We start from the raw sequence: 19784 nt of genomic DNA, 5'->3' as shown, positions 1-19784 counted from the left end.
TTTCGTTAACTTTTTTGAACCATTATGTTATTTGTTTTCATTACATACTATACTTTTTTTTTTAGATTAGATATCATCACGTTTTAAAATATATTTTTCACATTTTTGGACGTACTACACAAGTATTTTTGATGAGTTTTCCCTTCGACATACTATGACATTTCGAAGACTTTTCATGACATACTGTACACGTTTTTTTTTTTTTTTTAACTTACTACTAACCTACTACATTTTATTGTATAGTAACAGCTCTGTTAACATGTGCAACATAAACATTACAAAAGTGGCAGTAATGCACCAAATGTATGGTTGCCAACCGCCGTTAAACCTGAAGAAGAAGAAGAAGAAGAAGAAGAAGAAGAAGAAGATTAAAGAAGAGCATGTCTTCTTCCACTGTTGGTGCTGATGAGTTTGCTCTCACTGACATTTGTGCTGAGTGTGTGCATGTGTGGTTCTGCTGAGTTCCGCTGGATGGATGCTTTCGGGTGTTTTGTGTCTCTCCTCGTCCTCTGCCTCCCACCCTCCCTCCCACTCTCTCTCTCTCTCACGCCCTCCCTCTCCCTCTCTCTCTCTCCCTCGCTGCATGTGTGTGTGTGTGTGCTCTCCCCCGGCTATAAAAGCTACACCGTCACAAGGCCGCTATCCTGCAGAGGAGCTCAAGTGTAACACAGAACAGGAGACGGACGAAACAGAAGACTGCACTCGGCTTCCCCTCGGCTGTGAGTAATTCGTTTGCCCCGTTTTGTATGTAGATGTAGCCGAGTGTGTCATTTAAAGCAGGGCAGGACATTAACGTGCATACACTGCCCCTTTGATGCCTCGGACTTTGAGTCTGCAGGGGCAGATGACTCAGCTTTATATGTGCAGAGCCTTGAAACGCAGGACAAATATGCAACTAAGTCGTTTTTGAAACGGTCCAGAATCCTGATCCATGGGACTCAGATAAACATCTTCATGGGCCCGTTGTTTGTGTTCGACTTCTTTAAACATACTTAAACTATTCTGTACACAAAAGTTGGGCACAAAGTGAAATGGAAAAAAAAAGAAAATTAAGAAGAAATTGGGAACATTTTAGGGCTTTGGATTTGCTATGTACAAGTTCAAAGATGTATTATCGTCATATCTTTTTTTAGTTCTGATGTTAAATACTTTTTAAGGCAATTGCAGCGCAGTGTCACTGAGGACACCCTCAAAATGGGCCCTCGACCCACTGGTTTCCACGGCAACGTGCTATCCCGAGTTGTTTTCCTGCTGATTGATGACAAGTTGATCCGCTGTGATGGCTCCTATTCAGCATGTTCCTCTGTTGTGCTGTGAGTCAGCAGGCGGGGTATTAGTGTTGTGGTGTGGGGCTCAGGGTCCGCCTTCCCATGGACCGCTTTTTCTGACCTTTTTTCATCTCAGAATTTTATTGAAGGCCTTAAATATTTCAAACTCGGCCTTCATTTTGAAGTTTCGTCACTGCATCTTACACGATTGTGACGCAGCTCTATCCAGTGGCAGAAATACAAGACCCTCGTAAAGTCCTCTGACACACACACCGACTCGCAAGGTGAAAACAATGCCAGTGGTGCGGCTGGTGAAGAACCGACGCCCGACTGGAGCCGGGTGGATGGGATCCAGACTGCACAATAAAAACTGCAGCATAGACAATTTATCGATCTGACTTGCTGTTTCTTCTTTCTGCAGGCTCGGCCTAAACAAGTGACCATGGGCAAAAACCTGCTGAAGAATCCCAGTGGGGAAGGTAAGAGGCCGTTTTCTTCATAGAGGATCTGTGACGAGATGACTGGATCAGAGGGGGATCTTCCTGGGGCCTGCCACGTGGGAGGAAAAGGAATATATGTGACTGAAAATGTTTTCCAGATAAATAAAGCTATATGTGGGTGTGGGTGTGTCCAAAGTATGAAATAGGCATAAAACAGGTGAAAATCAAATCAGATGGTTCAACTAAATCTAAGTTTCTTGGCGGTCTTCTTCGCCTCCTTGTGGTGGCCGGGAAACACCCACTGGTACTTGACAGTTGGCGAGAAGGGGCAACAATGAGCATTGAGCCCATTTAAAAACCCAATTTACTATATTTTTTATCTGAATTGAACAGTATTTCTCACAAATGAAGACCTAAGTGATGAAGGCTCACTGGTTGGTTTTAAAAAAGGTGCGTCAGACCCATGTATCCCCCCTCGATATAACGCTGTTCTATAGAAAGCTTAGCAAGTGGCCAAACGTCCATCTGCTAATGGGAGCCCTTGAGTGTGCACACAGACAGCATCCAAGACTGGAAATAGCTTCGCTTCGATCTAAATAGAAACCACTCACTGTTAAGTGGTTCCACTTTGTAGTTCAACATTTTTGGAACTACGCTCATTTAAGTTTTTGGATGACAAGATGGCTACCAGCACAAAGGCTGCAAACAGTGGGAAAGGTAGCATGATGCACCTGCCAGTACCTGTAAAGCCTGCTGTAGCCTAACTTTAGTGGATTTGAACTTGATTAATTAAAAATGTGACACTGTGCATGGTAGAAAGCACAAAATACTGCCATTGGCAGCCTGAGATGGTGCATTTCCATCGCAGAGCAGCTGGAATTCTGGGACCTGACGGAGAATGGTGGGAGTCAGTGGAAGGTGGAGGACATGCCGGGAGACTGCGGCTATGACTCCTGCATGGACGGAGTGACCACGTACTTTGCCACCTCCTTCGAGTGAGTGTTTCTTACCGCATGTGTCTCGTCACGGGACTATTTTTGAATACAAATAATACAACGCGCTGCTCGTCACAGCGGCACTTAGTATCTACGGGCCCTCTGTACATGTTGATAAGCCATATACCTGATTCTCCTGGGTACAAACTGCTTGAAGAGATAGCCATACATTGAAAAGAAATCTAGAAAAAAATACTGAAAGTGGAACTATAACCCCAAAGAATTTGAATCTCTCATATTTATGAAAAATAATTGATTGTAGATATTATTCTGCAGCTTAAATTCAAATGATGTTGGTATGGATCAATCAACAGTCCCTCACACGGTGAGGATGAGTGAAGCGACGAGAAAACAGCTTGATAAAGACAGTTAGATCTTCCACTCAGATTAATAGAGGATTGAAAAAAAGATACTCAATGTGGAAAGTAGTAAAGTCATTTTGGGAGAATTAAGTAAAGACTCACTTTATACTCCAAAGTTAGCCAAGAGAAACTGTGTTGAAGACTGATACATACATACATACATACATACATACATACATACATACATACATACATACATACATACATACATACATACATACATACATACATACATACATCTCAGTATGTATAATTCTTTCTCACCAACCTAGAAATATTTTCTTTTCAATGTGAGTTGGCATATTTGATCAATGCCTTGCATAATCCTCCTGCTTTCTTAAAAACCAACAACAAAAATGCGTTTTCCTAGGCTGTGTCTGAAGAGTCAGGTGATCGACCTGTTAGCGGAGGATTACTCCAATGAACAGCTGGATGCTCAGCCGGCCGTCACTGTGGAAGACTGGTGAGATGAGGGCGACTCCCGTGCACGAGCGCACCTTCTGTAAGCGGTACCCGTCACTGGTTGACGCACGCCTTGTCGCGCAGGTACTGCGGGAGGACGGATTGTGGCTGCGTCTACCAAATGACCGTGAGACTGCTGGATGAGAATCAAGAGATCATGCAGGAGTTCAAGCCTGAGCCGGTGACTCTCGACCCCGACTCCGATGACTGCTCGTGGAAGCAGGTATGGTGGGGAGGAGTGGGCGCTCATCCAGGAGAACAGGGACATGCGTGACAGGCAGGGCGAGTCGACATCAAAAGGTCACAGAGGTTCATTGCTACCTCTTTGCTGTTTGATGAGCAAACACACGGTCAATGGGAATGTCCGTTCTGTGAATTTGAATTCAGTGGTTTGCTGCTATATTAATGCTCTGAATAAAAAAAAGAGAGACTTGAAACACTAGATTTAGGCACAAAGATTACTTAATTAGGTTCAGGGAAAGATCATGGTTTGGGTTGAGACCAAAAACAGCCCGAGGTATACAGTGCTGGGACTAAATCCAATACAGAAAGTATACAGTTTCAGGCATTTAAAGGCTCATGAGACACCGCAACGCAACACATTTCGCAACCCTAGATAGTTATCACGGCGGCGATTTATTTGAAATTTCCTGGCGAAAGATCAAAGTTAACAACACAAAGTAAACTCCACAGGAATCCCTACAGGAGAGCTCGCCACAACTCTCCCTGCAACGCTCTTCTCAAATTGTACTTTAGCCCTGTTTTTCCACCAAAACTGTTTTCGGAGCACCCCGACTAAAACCTCACGCTGGAGGCCAAACTGCATCGGCTCGGCTGCTCAAGCGTTATGTTTGACCTGAGGGGATGCTGCTTGGTTGCGGTCTCTCATTTGGCTCGGGCTTCAACGTAACGGCCGTTTATTTAGATGTAAAAGTCCCACATTGCAGCCATAGAATCAGAGAAACATCATGGTCTGGATTAGCAGGACGACGACCTTAAGGTTCAGTAAGGTCATGGTTGACGCCGTCGTTCTTCTAAACCCACAACTGACTGTACAGATGACAGATCATGGTGGTTCTCTCTCTTTCTCTCTCTCTCTCTCTCTCTCTCTCTCTCTCTCTCTCTGTGAACTCCAGGTCAGCCATACATTTACCGACTACGGCCCTGGAATGCGTTTCATCACCTTTGAACACGGAGGACAAGACACCAAGTTCTGGGACGGTTGGTTCGGCGTCCGAGTCACCGGGAGCTCCGTTACGGTTGAGGTCTGAACGAGAGGAAGACGGGGGCCAAAAGGAGACGGGACACCACGTAGTTATAACCACTGAAAGGCAGATCTGAGGGGGGGCGCGTCTCCGGGTTTTAAGAAGACCAGCTTTGCCTTGCGCGCATAGAGCATACCTGCGTATATCGTGCATAGCGCTGTGGAAACTTACTGCTACTATGAAGACTGTACTGACAAAAGAATAAATAAAAAATGGTGGCACAGCAGCTTTACTAACTTAAAAATACTAAAATTACTGCAACGCAGTCATTAATAGTTGGTTGAGTGGAGGTGTTGTAACACTCGAATTGGAATTAAACTGAGGAAATAAATGTTAATTGACGTCGTTGCCTGTTTTTTCAAGTTGGAGCTTTCTTTTTTGTTGTTTTGTTACTTCCTTGCGAGCAGTGTCGGAAAGTGTCCATGTACATTCAAAGTACTTGTAGTTCACTTGAGTATTAGCCATTTCAAAAGCAACGTAAATCTTACGCCCCAGTGCATGCTGGGAGGGTTCCAAACACTCCTACCTCTGAAATGACATGGTCAGCCTTCTGATAATGGTTTCAACTCTTTTTATTCCACTTTCTTTTATTTTTCAAATAAGAGCATAGTGTTACTTAAGATGACTTTTGTCCAAAGAGCCCATTTGTCTGGATGTGAATTACAGACAATTCTAGTCTGATGCTAGCATGTTAGCCTGAATTAATGACACCACATTTGAAGAACAGGGCCTGGAAGTTATGTCGTTTTACTTCAGAATGGAGACAGGATGCAGAAACTGTCGAACAAAAACACACATTTCTTTTCTTTTTTAAATAACTTTTTTATTTAATTAAATCAAAATTGGATAGCTTAAGTGCAGGCGGATGACATACTTACGTTTATATCAATATCTTACAGTGAAAACAGGGTTCGAGGTGAGCACCATTAACACGGGAATATTATTCATGACAACAACCTACGACAGCATGTTCCTCCAGGACGCTTACAGTACATCTCTGATTTAAGAAAACCTACGAGCGATGGACGGATGACACCGGAGCTTTCTCATGGGTGCTTTTAAAAAACTGGTAGGTATTTTACAACTTTTGCTCATCTAACCTGTACTAACATTGCTGCCTATTATGCATGTTAACCTGTGTTAACCTGGTCAACTTCAACATATTAATTAGAATTGAGACAGTATTTGGAGGGGTAGCATCCAAGTTCAGTTAAACCATGACATAATTGGTACAAAGGCTGATATATAGGCAAAGTATATATCGCTGACCTGATGTGTCTGCGGGAAACACAAGACTCTACTCCCAGTTGTTCTCGTCTAAAAATCGGGGTGGTTTATGAAAACAATACTCTCTGGTATGTTTGGGGCCTGTTTCATGAAGTGGGATTAGTGAAAACTGAGAGTTAGTTAACCCCGAGATAAGGAAAACTTTGGTTTTCAGTTCCAGAACTAGAGATTACTGGCAGGCTTTCTGAAAGAAACCCTGAGTTTCTCTCCGTCCAGGCCTCCTACAGAGCCAGACACGCCGTTTTCTTTCCACTGTATGAGCAATATATTGTAAGTCAGTTTATAAATCCTGTTTGGATATTAGTTTGTTACTGAGGACTTTCTTAAACAATCCCTTGTATGCCCTGTCTCATCATTTCTTTGAAAAGCTTTTTTTTTTTACATCACATTCAAATATTATCCAAATATAAATACTAGACAGCTGTCCGTTCGTACTTGAACATTTACTATGTGTAGCTCTGTTTAAATGATAGAAGTCGTAGACACATAGGATCAATGAATAATAACCTCAGTCACTCCTGATGTGATTGGTCTCACTGATGGAACGTACTGGAGATCATGTGTAAATATTTCTTTAGTAGAAAGTTGTACTTTTATAGTATTTTGTATCGTCTGAACATGTTTAAGCAACATTGCAGTGAGTGTGTTTAAATTTGGTACATTAGTTGAAGGGTCTGATATTAATGATCCAATGAATGCTGATAAGCCAAGATCCAAAAAGATTTCTCCAATATAAAATATACACAAATTGTGAACTTACAATTATGTATTTTTGTCTTCAATCTATACACTTTTCCTAAAAATCAATATTTTGCATCTTCAGTTTTCCATGTCAGAATTAACCAACTCAAGAGTTCGGGGCTCAGGCTCAGAGTTGGTTGAAGCTGCTATCTGAAACAGGCCCTCCAGTTGGTGTCAGGAATTTAAAACGGTAAACCACCAAGAGCATTAATTGTCTTGCTGAATGACAGCCTAAGTAGAAACGTCTGACTGCATGGAGGCAATAGTGTGCCTACATGGGCCTTCTGCAGGGTCCTGGTCCAGATGGCAAAGGAAGGCGGGTCTCATCATTCTCCTTGTGACTGCATCTGTTTACAAAATGATTCAAACTGCTGCTGCTCCAACTCAGTCATCACCTTGTTCAGGGCATAAATCTGGAAATCAAGAAGGGAAGACAGCAGACACAGTTGATTACATGGAAGTGAGAAGTAACGTGGCATATGTGAAATGTACTACTGGAAGCCTGTGCCAGCTGTATCAAGCGGTGGCGTCGATTCACCTCTGCCCTCTGTCGCTGTTTGTGCTCTTGCTGTGCAGACTTCTGCCTGGATCTGTCTCCTCTGGTCGGGGTGGAGTTCAGCTTTGGCTTGTCTTTACGGCAGGCTGGCTCCATGGCAACAGTCCTCTAATTAACCTGGGAAGTTTAAACAAGTCAATCCACTTGTTAAACTTATTCACACTTAAAGAGTCTTGGTTTTCTGTAAACATACAACCATACAACCCAAAGCGACATTAGTTCTGAGGTGAACTCGACACACGAGTCGTCGTCCAAGCCTTTTTATTTGTTTAATTTGAATAACATAACTTGCATATCGCTAACATACAGAAACGGTTAATCATCAGAATGTGTAGATTATAAAAGGTCTTACTTATTTGTTTTATTTGCAGAGCATTTTTGGCTGACGGACAACAATGTTACGCTTTAGCTAAATTAAGAAACTCGCATAACGTTAGCCAGTTAGCCAGCTAGCTAACACCGATATTATTTCCCAAATCCGAACCGACAGAACCGAGTTTATTCAAGTTAATGGTGCACCTACCCGTGAAATTTAAAACGGCAGGAAGGGATATAATTTCATTAACGTTTAGTTAGCCAGAAGGGAGGCTGTAGTTAGTCCCTAGCCGACAGCTGTTCCCTACGGTGTCACTAATAAACAAATCCGACTTTCGCAGCAGTTTACCTCAAAGGTTCCGGCCGTTTTTTTTGCCGCCTCGTTCATGTTGTTAATAAAGTAATACAATGAACCAGGTTGTTTTGGTAATAAGGTAATACTATAAACAAGGTTGTTTATGTCAATAAAGTAATACTATGAACCAGGTTGTTTTTGGTAATAAAGTAGTACTATAAACAAGGTTGTTTATGTTAATAAAGTAATACTATGAACCAGGTTGTTTATGGTAATAAAGTAACACTATGAACCAGGTTGTTTAAATCATCTGCATGACGCAACACTGTAAGAAGACCTACAAATTATTTAAGATGATTTTCTTTGCAGTCTATCTCCTGAACATTGTAGTTTTACCGCTGTAGACTGACATCACTAACATAACTACGTTGTTTAGTGTAAGTGGAGTCTGATCCTCTAACACTGCAGTTGTCTTACCCTACCTCCTCATGAATTCTCCTTTCCATCTTTCCTTGATCCCGTGACGTTTTCCACAGAGTTAAAGAATAAGTGGTTAGGGTTAGGTGTTAGGTTATGTTTTGACTATTGGAGTACAGGTTGAAGTACTTCAGTACTACAAGACTTCGTACTTCCAACTGCTGCTGACCGAAAAAAAAATCACTCGAAGACTTAAATGAAATCAACTGAGGCAACTCTATGCAACAGGGAAACAAGTGACTTCCCGTTTTAACATGCAGTCTGCTGTTTTCAGCTTCACGCAGAGACAACATGGCTTTCAGATTAGAGGACAATTTCTGCTGTCCGGTCTGTCAGGAAATCTTTAAAGATCCTGTTGTTCTGTCAAGTAGCCACAGCGTCTATAAAGACTGTCTGAAGACGTGGTGGAGAGAGAAACACACTCAGGAGTGACCAGTTTGTAGGACAATATATTCATGGAAACAATCACCTTGTAACCTGACGTTAGAGAACCTGTGTGAGTCCTTCTTACTGGAAAGAGACCAGAGAGCTCCAGAAACTCTGCAGTCTGCACTCTGAGAAACTCAGACTCTTATGTCTGGACCATCAGCAGCCAGTGACTGGGACTCACAGCTGAAATGTCATATGCTTCTATGAAGATAAATACTTTGCATGGTCACCATCAACTCCAGTCATTGATCTCGTCGTGCAGAAGAAGCCTCAGAGAATCAAACAAATTCAGACAAATTGTTCGTGCTGTATATCTTTACAAAATTATCAACCGATGTCTCAGCTTTCTCTTTATTAGTTGCCGCAACTTCTTTTCCAGTTTCATCTTTCAGGATAAATACTCTACTGTCTGACTGTATACCCACCAAGGTAGAGGGAGGCTCCCGGATGTTTTCCCAACAAAAGCAGCAGCAGGAAAGAGTGACATGGTATCATTCATCTACGACTACGTTCCAACTGCGTCTGACCACAAGGTGTCGCCGTTGTCTAATAGTCTAGCTATACTCATAGGAGTGGGCATAGGTTTACCTTAGCATAGATATTTCAGGCATTGTGACGTCATTCAACACTTACCTGACTGAGATGGCACATTTGGAAAGAATAATTTGACATGAGAATACTTAATATTAAACTGTTTTCTCACTGTCTTTCCCCTATTTCCACTTTTGATTTAGACTCAGATCACACACACACACACACACACACACACACACACACACACACACACACACACACACACACACACACACACACACACACGCACACAAACTGTACAGACTCCCCTCGGGGCACCTCCTCAGTGCATAAATCAGCTGAGTGAGGAGTGAGCTGTCCACCAGCTGAGGGGTGGTCCAGAAGACATTTATCACCTCAGAACCAAAAACAGTCCTTACAAAGGGACAGAATCACTAAACACTCACATATGAACCGAGCTAAACCGTACCTCTCAGACCAAACTCCCTGACAACTTTGATAGTCTGATAGTTGTGAACTTAAGTCTGAATTTCTGCACGTGTGCCCTCTGGCAGTGCTGCGCCATAGAGATTTATCGTGCGGCATACCAACGGTTTACCTGGATTTATCCTCCCAACTACAGGAGAGTGCTCTCCCTCGAAATAATATCCTGCCAAGAACAACTTCTGCTGAACGCTGCAGACAACAGCCAGGCCTGCTGCAGCATATGCACAACAGCATGAAGGTAAAACACACTTTTATAAAGTAGCAGAAGTTTAATGTGGTCCATCAACTGCTTTTTGCTAAAAAAAAAACTAAAAAAAACAAACAATTGAGGAGTGTATTTAAATGTCTGCTTTGCTGCTCTCTGTCAGCATTTAAAGGGGACATGTCATGCTCATTTTCAGGTTCATACTTGTCTTTTGGTTTTCTGCTAGAACATGTTTACTTGCTTTAATGGTCAAAAAACACATTATTTTTCTCATATTGTCTTTCTGTATATTCAGAAATGCATTTTTTTAAACTATTTATACCTGAATATACTCAGTCTGAAACACGTTGTCTTTTGTCTCTTTAAGTCACCCTTATGAAAAAACAATTATACACACCCATTATATGCTCTGAAAAGTCCCCAAAATATTCTTAAACTTCAATTACAAGAAAACTTTGATAGCTATCAAAAAATAGCCAATTGGGCAAATAAACTTCAGACATTTGTTAACATTTCAAACTTAAACTATGGGCACAAAGATGAGTGTTTCTTTTCGGCAAAACCCCATTCAAGTGAATGGAACAATTTCTCGCCGTTTTTGGTGTTTTTCGAAAAAGAAAACAGCCAATTGAATCTCTTAGAAAAATGGAGCAAAGGATTCCCGACGCAAGCCGCACATTTTGTTGTATTTTGATGCACGTGCTGGCAACGCCGCGGGAGGAGATACTCGCCAAAGTTTTGTGGGACTATGATTACTTTTTGGCAGGAGAACATGCAGTGTGCATCGCCACGCCGAATGAGTCTGCATGTGAATTCGGGAAGAGGAATCTGATTGGCTTGTTGAATCACATGTTTTCTGATCCAGGCAGCCCATAACAAAACTGAATGAGTTGACTTATCTTGTTTGTGGGTTTGTCAACACAGCCCAAATGTATGTGAGCATGGGTTGAAAAAGTCATTTTTTTTACAATATGTCCCATTTAAAGCAACACACAGTAGTTATGTCATCTTAACAAAGTTCATCAAATCTGCTGACACAAACGGCCCCAAAATAAATCTTCAGGATGTAATTCCTCCCACGTACAGAGTTAGGATGTCACCATGCAAAGCACACCACCCAGAAAAAGTCCTCCAAGGGGAAAGACGTCACAGTACTGACCACGATGTTTGATTGACAGGCTGTTTCTGGGTAAGTCAAAGCACAGACACCCGCCCACTAATGACTGAACCAAACTTAGCAACAACTCACAGGAAAAAAGATGGTGCAGGTGAAATGAGCGACTGCGTGGCGCCTTAATAAACCTGCTGAGATGTCCTTAATATTGGACGGATGATGTTACATGTGAAACGATGAATAATGTCTGACTAAAGAAAAAGTTATACAATTTAGTTCAGACACTTTTGCTCTACTATTGCTCCATATCATGCTTTTTTATTACTTTATTATTTTTAGTTTATTTTACACATTACACATAATGTCTTTACTTTTGGATTTAATCTTTGTTGTCATTGACTTGCTCTACATAAGTAAATGTATTTGATTCATTATTTAGCTTTAGCATTGCTATTCTATTAAGTAATTTTGAATTATACATTGTTATTCTATTGTTCATCTATGTTTATATTTGTATGTTGTTTATTTGTATGTTTTTTTGTTATTCTTCTGTTGTAATCGGGCACAAGAACATGTTGCGGGATCAATAAAGTTCTATCTTATCTTATCAAATGTTTTCAATCAGCGCAGACTGGAATTCTTCCGTCGGGGGTCTTAAAGAGACACGCGCTTCAGACCCAGAGCAAATACAGGTATATTCAGAAAGAGGAAAAATAACACAATAACATTTTTTAACATTAAAGCATGTACACATGTTCTAGTGGAAACGCACAATCCAAGTAGGGACATGAAAATGAGCGTGACGTGTCGCCTTTAACTGTTATTTGTTTCAGAGGGAATTAGGAGGAAAAGAGATGCAAAGGTTAAGATGTGAGGGAAGAGTCGATGGAGAGATGGTTAAAGTTTTATAGAGTGGCAGAGAGGGAGGGGAGGGACGAGGTGCGGAGAGACGGGCCAAGGAGACGGCAGCGGTGCAAGTGTGTGTTAGGGCCCTTGTTCTTCTAAATTAAACTCTCTCTCCGGGGGGAAGCGCAGCTCTGACTGCTCTTTCACACCAGCGGCCCTGAGCACACAAACTCACCACAACCTCCGAACCCTCGCTCGCCAGTCCACTGCCAAAAAACACACATGCATACACTAGTGCGCGCGCACACACACACACACACACACACACACACACACACACACACACACACACACACAAGCCTGGTGTGCACAAATCCCCATAGACATGTAGATATACACACACACATACACACACACACACACACTCACACACACACACACACACACACACACACACAGTCTTTCAGAACTAAAAATAAACAACCATGATGACTGTGCCTAAAATAACTGGACATACACACACTCTCACACACACACACACATGCTTACTGTACATGCACACACACAAAAGCCTCCGCGAATGCGCATGCACACTCTGTCGCTCTCTTCGCACCTGAACCCCGATAGACCTGCTGCAGCCAAAGCAAACAGCGAGCAGCAACTAGCACAAAAAAAAAGAAAGAAAAAAAAATAGAGAGTGAAAGATATGGACAGGATATGACCTGACAAGTAGGGGTCAGTGTGTGTGATGCACCACACACACACACACACACACACACACACACACACTCCTGTCAGCTTGTATTTGAGGTTTTCTTTTTTGATGCCGGGAAATGTTTTGAGATTTTATGCTGTCTCGACACCCCTCTGCTACACTTTTACAGTTACAGGCAGCTGCCTGGTACAACGGAGGACCTGCAGTTTCTGCTATGGTGTAAAAAGAGGATGTTAATGATGTGGTTATCCTGAGAGCAAACATCCAAGGCATTTAATGGCTGGTCATATGCATACGTTTTACATTTAAAGTCTAATGGAATCTCAAAAATCTCAATCCCAAATTACATCTTCTTAGGACAAGTCAAGTCTCAAGATTGTGAGATTCAGCCTCATGTCAAGCCTGAGTCAAGTCTAAAGCCCACAAGTTTTTTTAAAGTAAAATACAAATTGAGTTGCAAATCTTTCGGACCAAAATAAGAAAAAACAGTTTAACGTCGCGATTTCAAAGTCCTTTAAATGTATAGGCCTAAAAAGGAAGTTGTGAGGCTTTGCCTGACAATTAAACTTTGGGCAAAAAGTTGCCCCAAAAACACCACATATATATATATATATATATATATATATATATATATATATATATATATATATATATATATATATATATATATATATATATATATATATTGATGCAATGCATCCAACAATGCAGTGCTCCATAAGCCATTGGCAATCTCCCTAATAGATGCGAGAACAATCTTATGCTGTAATGGCAGTGGGATAAAGAAAATTGTGGTTTTGAAGAGTTCTTAATGTCCCGAGTGTCTTTATTTTGGCGACTCAGTTAAGTACCATACAAGTTTTTTGAGGTTTTAGTTTTGTCTGTGAAGAAGAAGTGGGTGCAGCATGCCCTGGCACATTGATACATTGAGTGATCTATCTCGGAGTTAATAGCAAGTCTTTGCAAACAACTTGCTAATGTCTTATCCTAAATTCCAACACATCTGTATTCAACAACTGAATGTGGCCGGCCCCCCTCTCAGCATCAGGATCCTCCTGGAGTCTGAGGGACTTTGGACCTTAATCCTCTGTCTCCTCTTCCAGCCTCTCACATAACAAAACAGACTCACCCCTTCTTGTTGTTACTGCTCTCATGTACACGCAGTGTTTTTGTATTAAAAAACTCTTGTTCTACTCTGTTCTTAAAGTTGATGTGATGAGACCTATTTATAAAAAAATTAGGTCAGTTTCAAAGTAGTGGAACAAGAAAACAAAAACGTTCAGGAAGAGAAAAAAAACAATTATATAGGAGAGAAAAAACTTGAGTAAGCAAATTTGGCATGGCGGTCTGAAATGACAGCTTTATGGTGAGGCTCTGATACCAGGGAGAAGTAGTAGAAGACAGACATGCTATTGAAAAGGTGTCAACATGGCACCAGTGATGGATTAGTGCACAGGTGTATCGGACACAGCCCTGGGGGGTCCACATTATCAGCTTACCTATTAAATGGCTAAGAGACATGTAGCAACCAGGTAGAGGCTCAAAATAACGACAAAGAAACATAAAACAAATACAAAAAGGCACAAAACAACTGCAAAGAGACTTAAAGTGACTACAAAGAGACACGACACTACAAAGAGACACAAAACAACCACAAAGACACCCAGAACGCACTCATATCTATAACAGCCAAGAGTTTAATTTGGCCAAGTTATAGTGAACAAAACTGAACATTAATCTAATTCATTGTTGAACGCTATTTCTAGACAAAATGACCACTAACTAAACTATTTATCTACGAGGAGGAAAGCCGTGTGAGTCATGGCAATGGAACAATGACACTGTGACACACTCAGCGACTTGAGGAGTGGAGTCAGTCAACGGGATGCATCAATTAGTTTTTCTGCAGTTCATATCTTTTGAACCAGAAATGATCTTTCGGGTCCACAAGCTCCTGTAATGTGTGCAACTGGCGTCACAAAAGTACTTGGTTAGGTTTGGGTTCAAATAAGTATGTTTGTTATAGCTGTATATATCTTTTATCCTTGTTATGTTGTTGAATAAACATATCCATCCATAACTGCGCTTGCTTCATAGCTGCTTTAGTTAAGTACGGAGGTTATGTTACAAAGTAAGGTAAAAAAAACAACAAGACAATCACTTTATTTTGTTTATTTGTTGTTCTAATTATTACATAATGTTTTTGACATAATGACGCTACATTTGAATGGTACTTTGGATTGTTGCTGAACATGAAGTATTTAAAAAAAAGTAGCCTGTAGGGCTAACTGCACAGCAGCAGGTGAAGATGAAGAGCCTCCACTTATGGGAAATACAAAATAATAACTACAAGTAATGGTCCTTGATGGAGCTGTAGTACTACTTCAGAGTCAGGCCCTGTTGAGAATCACAAGATAAATCTGAGGGGGCCATCAGGCGAAAGAAGGCAAACAAAATTGTATGCATCAACTTCGTATCGCCAGCCCCTGAATATGAAATATGGGTCCTTAAAAAAAAGGGTGTAAGACAAAGTGACTACCTTTTTCAAGTTGTACATCAGACATTCCCTCCACATTTCTTACCGGTTCAGCCGAAGAGCCATCGTGTTTTCCCACACACGGTTACAAATGCCATCACTCACTCCCTACTCCTCCCTCCTCCCCCTTTATCGCCTCCCCGCTCCTCTCACCCTCACACCCCAGCAGGCAGTGAGTAGAGAGAGGGGTGAGAGTCAGGCGGAGAGGAAGGAGTGTGGAGGAGTGAGAGGGCGGGTCGGGGCTGATGAAGGTGATGGTCATGCTGTAAGAGGGGGACGGAGGGGAACAGTGTGTCCTTTAAGTCCACGGGAGAGAGACAGCGGTGTCACTGTGCTTGGCCTGGCCGGGTCTCCTCCATCTCTCTCTCTCTCTCTCTCTCTCTCTCTCTCTCAAACTCACTTTCTCGCTCTCTGTCCCAAGAGCTGCTTCTCATTAAGCCTGTTTGTGTTGGCCAACACACGACGGCACTTAGCAGCAACACACTCACCCACGTGTGTGCACGCAGACGCACATGCGTCTCACACACGTACCCACCCACCCCCACACACACACACACACACACACACACACACACACACACACACACACACACACACACACACACACACACACACACACAGGGTTTTGTTTGTTTTGGCAGTGACCAGGTGCCACTTAGTAAAGCCTCTAAACGCCAGCGATCAGCCGAACACACCACCATGTTTACTTTTGCCGAGCGTGCCCCCCCCCCACCCTCCCTCCCATCACACTCACGTCTTTCCAGACAGAATGTGTGATGATGATTATAAAAGTGTATACCAGAAATGAATATTCTACACGTTTTCACCCCCTCCATAGGTATAACCTTACTCTCCCAGTAACCCCTTTGTTACATAAATATAAGGTGGGGGGGGATTCAAGCAGCGAGCAGACTTTCTGTGAACAAGACATTGTTTGTCACCTTCTTTATTTTTATTGCAGCACAATTACACTGTCAGCACGTCTGTTAGAGAACACTGATGCGTTCACTATTCAGACCACGTTACTGACTCTCTGCACACCATTTTTACATCATGGGGCCTCTAACTGAGATCATTTGCATTACTTTATTATTCTGTTGACTCATAAATAAGTTGTTTAATAAGTCGCATGCTTTTTTTTTTTGACTGACTCGACCAAATGATTGACATGAACATTCATCGCCTCGGATGACTTTCGACCGCCAGCTGAGCGGACCACACGGTTCACGATGGTCAGGTGGATTTAGTGGTAATTCAGCTTTTCAAAATCACACAGCGACTGACACAAAGTGATTGTAAGTGATCCGTTTGCTGTCACTCCACAAACCAAGTGAAGTCTGCTCGAAAGCGCAGCGAGGCGCTCCTGTTACAACAGTATCGCGCGGTTGCTCAAACAACAGCCACTGTGATCTCTCACTCCGAAGAGGGAGGATGTGTTGTGACGCTCATCGCTACATGTTTGTCTCACAAGGAAGTAAATTAAGTTGTTATAGTCACTCAGACATTGAGATCACAAACTTCAATTTTGTAGAGTCGGAGATGCGTCGCCCATCTATATCACACACACGCACACGCACACACACACACACACACACACACACACACACACACACACACACACACACACACACACACACTGGTAGTGTCTCCTGTGTTTATGTTCCGACATCCGGAAAGATAGAATCGATAATGTCGCCAAGGCCAGAGAAAAACACATGCCACACGGCCAACACACACTCCCGTCACTGCACACACACACACACACACTCACTAAACACGCAAAGCAGAAAACAAACACAGCGTTCTCTTCTCTCACCGAGTGTAATTTGGACCTCAACCCTTCCAATTTTCTGTCTGGTACACCCCGTGGACGGTCTGCAGAGAGCAGTGAGCGAACGGCCCCCGTTCGGTTTAGGTTTCCCTGCCTGTTTCCCTACACACATCAGGAATGTCATAAACAATACATGCATTCTTAGGATCTGGCGGCACACACACACACACACAGGTATATGCGCACGTGGACAAACATACACACACACACACACACACACACAAACACACAGATCTGGCTGTGCCCTCCAGCGGTTATACAATCTATTGTGCATTGGTTAAAAAACCCACACAGTCTCTTTTGCACACGTACACATACACACACACAGCAGGACTGTGAACACACACTTGATTCAGTGAAATTTCTCCAGACCAGAGTGTTTTCCCAACAGGGTCCAGGCACACTGCAGCCCTGTGGTCAAAATGTTACAGGATGATGTTGGATTATAACCAACAGTCACTCTTTTCTTTGGAAAATGGGGATCCCTTATGCAACGTTAAAGCCCGAAAAAAATTAAAAATACTCCATTGGCAAAAAAAAAAATCGGGCACAGGGGAACATTTACAACTTGACATCGATATGAATCATGTAACAATATCAGGTGTGTGAAAAAGAATAATTGAACCTTCCCTCGCTGCACTGTTTGCTCAGAGACCCTTTGAGCAAAAGTGCTTGACTTTGAGATAAGACTATAACACACGAGGGTGGCAAAAAGGCCTCACAGGTTTATCCTTCTCCATTTACATTACATGGTGCAAATGTAAATTGCAAATTGTAAAATGTAAAGTGCAAATTGTGCAAAATGTATTTGAAGATGGAGTCGTCTCAGTGTAATGAGTTCATATTTTTTCTAATATCATGCAAAGTCCAAAGTCCTTGGCTCTCACCTTGCTAGATGCTCCAATTAGCTTGTGTTGCACATTTGCAGTCTCCTTCAAGTTTCCTTCACATGCCTTTTTTAAAATAATTGAGAAAAAAAGCTGAAAAAAAGCTTCAGTATGGAAATGTTGATCGCTTTTGAAGCCATTCCCAAAATGAAGAATTCTACTATTTGGTGTATTTTGGTCATTAAAACTTCTGAGAGGCACGTTTTCTTCTACTTACAGGAACTCATTTAAATAGCCAAGTTAAATGGCCAAGTTCCAGTTGAAGCTTCTCCTCCTTTGCTATTCTATGACATCTTTATAATCAATGCTACTCAGTATTGTACTATTTATATGTAGCTTCTCTCTCTCATACCATGTTGTGTCAGCTTGACGGTATAATGGGACAGTTTGAATGTCATGGTGACCGAGTGCAGTGCCCGTTCAAACCTGGCCAATGGATGTTCGGCACACTCTCATTGAATCCAGCTACGGTTTTCCTGTTATCTTTGAATGACTTAAGTTGCCTGAAGGGGAGTCTGGCCCACGAGTGAACATCAGTTGAATTGCGCTTCAGAGCTTCAGGTGTGTAGTTGGTAGCGATTGAGGTGGCAGGTCAAAGGGTTAAGGTTTCTGCGGGACGTCTGAGGACACCGTGCAGCCTGGTTAGACCCAGCTGTCAAAACAAACACACGCGCACAGACACAGACACACACACACACACACACACACACACACACACACACAGCAACACACATAGGAACACACACTCTTAGACAACCAGGTGTCTCTCTATGAATGAGTGTAGTGTATACCACCTGTATATACACGCACACACACACACACACACACACACACACACACACACACACACACACACACACACACACACTAATTCAGAATGGAAGTGCATTTCAGACTACTAAGGCTGATGAGCTGGGCTGTGTATCGGCACTCTGTGTGTGTGTGTGTGTGTGTGTGTGTGTGCTTGGAAAGGCCTCCAGAGGGGGCGCTGTCTCTGTTGAAATAGCAAACTCGCAGACCGATTACAGTTGGTAGCAAATTGTGTGTAAGATAAGTGTGCGTATGTGTGTGTCTGAGTCATTTCGTGGGGCGGTCCGGGTACTGTATGTACGCATGTGTTGACTCAGGGAGATTGGCGGCTTGGTCTCGAGGGAGCCGTGGCTTAGCCGATGCCGGCGCACTGTTAAAGCTAAACACTCCTAATTGAGGAGGACGCTTACAGGCCCTCCTCTGTGTGTGTCTGGGTGTGTGTGTGTGTGTGTGTGTGTGTGTGTCGAAGAGAGAGGGAGAAAGTGTGAGTTAGACAAGGAGGTATATAACGAGACAAACACAGCAGTCTTGCTGTGGTAAATAACACAGGGGCAAATGGCTCTGTGGCCCTTTTCTGGCCTTTTTGGTGGCAATTTGCTGATGTCTAGATCTAAATGAAGTGTGTGTATTCACTGTTTGCTATGCCTCAAGTATTTCACTAATCCACACGATGCATGTTGCGCTGTAACTCATAATGAAAGCCAGGGATGAACTCATTGTATACGTACTGCATGTGAGTGTGCCCATCGTTGCAGTTTCCCTCCGTGTCAGACCATCGTTTAATCCCGTCAGATATTTGTGTGAAGTTATCATGATTAGCGTAACATGCGTAGCATAATAGCATACGTTTTGGACAAAAACCTTCTCTGTGATGTCAATTTGAAGAAATTCCCTGCAGACGTTCCTGAGATATTGTGTGAGACGACAC

The 19784-nt window shown here is 42.5% G+C and overlaps 2 protein-coding genes across 2 annotated transcripts; one reads left to right on the top strand and one right to left on the bottom strand.

The window, feature by feature from the left end:
* The first annotated feature begins 594 nt into the window (after window positions 1–594).
* On the top strand, window positions 595–5129 carry fbxo2 (F-box protein 2). The gene is made up of 6 exons (XM_068594584.1): window positions 595–719; window positions 1690–1747; window positions 2577–2703; window positions 3436–3528; window positions 3612–3750; window positions 4664–5129. The coding sequence occupies exons 2-6, from the start codon at window positions 1711–1713 to the stop codon at window positions 4796–4798; spliced, it is 531 nt and encodes a 176-aa protein (XP_068450685.1). The 5' UTR covers window positions 595–719; window positions 1690–1710; the 3' UTR covers window positions 4799–5129.
* Window positions 5130–5607: 478 nt separating this feature from the next.
* Window positions 5608–8019, bottom strand: svbp (small vasohibin binding protein). Its single transcript, XM_068594351.1, has 3 exons — window positions 7900–8019; window positions 7359–7493; window positions 5608–7233 (listed from the first exon to the last, which is right to left on the bottom strand). Exons 2-3 carry the CDS (start codon window positions 7470–7472, stop codon window positions 7147–7149), a joined length of 201 nt encoding a protein of 66 aa, XP_068450452.1. The 5' UTR covers window positions 7473–7493; window positions 7900–8019; the 3' UTR covers window positions 5608–7146.
* Window positions 8020–19784: the final 11765 nt, after the last annotated feature.

This window comes from Clinocottus analis, unplaced genomic scaffold, assembly GCF_023055335.1.
Source record: "Clinocottus analis isolate CAN_PGR_092001 unplaced genomic scaffold, fCliAna1.0.p SCAF_3, whole genome shotgun sequence".
In the NCBI taxonomy this organism is placed as follows: Eukaryota; Metazoa; Chordata; class Actinopteri; order Perciformes; family Cottidae; genus Clinocottus; species Clinocottus analis.
The sequence above is the reverse complement of the archived record's forward strand: the minus strand, read 5'-3'. Positions and strand labels throughout refer to the sequence as shown.

What these genes read in the sequence shown, in the direction of transcription:
- fbxo2 (XM_068594584.1), top strand. Translation starts at nt 1,711, where the DNA reads ATGGGCAAAAACCTGCTGAAGAATCCCAGTGGGGAAG. An exon ending in TACTTTGCCACCTCCTTCGA is followed by an intron (nt 2,704 to 3,435) that starts GTGAGTGTTTCT and finishes GCGTTTTCCTAG; the next exon opens with GCTGTGTCTGAAGAGTCAGG. An exon ending in GCCGTCACTGTGGAAGACTG is followed by an intron (nt 3,529 to 3,611) that starts GTGAGATGAGGG and finishes CTTGTCGCGCAG; the next exon opens with GTACTGCGGGAGGACGGATT.
- svbp (XM_068594351.1), bottom strand. Translation starts at nt 7,472, where the DNA reads ATGGAGCCAGCCTGCCGTAAAGACAAGCCAAAGCTGAACTCCACCCCG. An exon ending in AACAGCGACAGAGGGCAGAG is followed by an intron (nt 7,234 to 7,358) that starts GTGAATCGACGC and finishes CTTGATTTCCAG; the next exon opens with ATTTATGCCCTGAACAAGGT.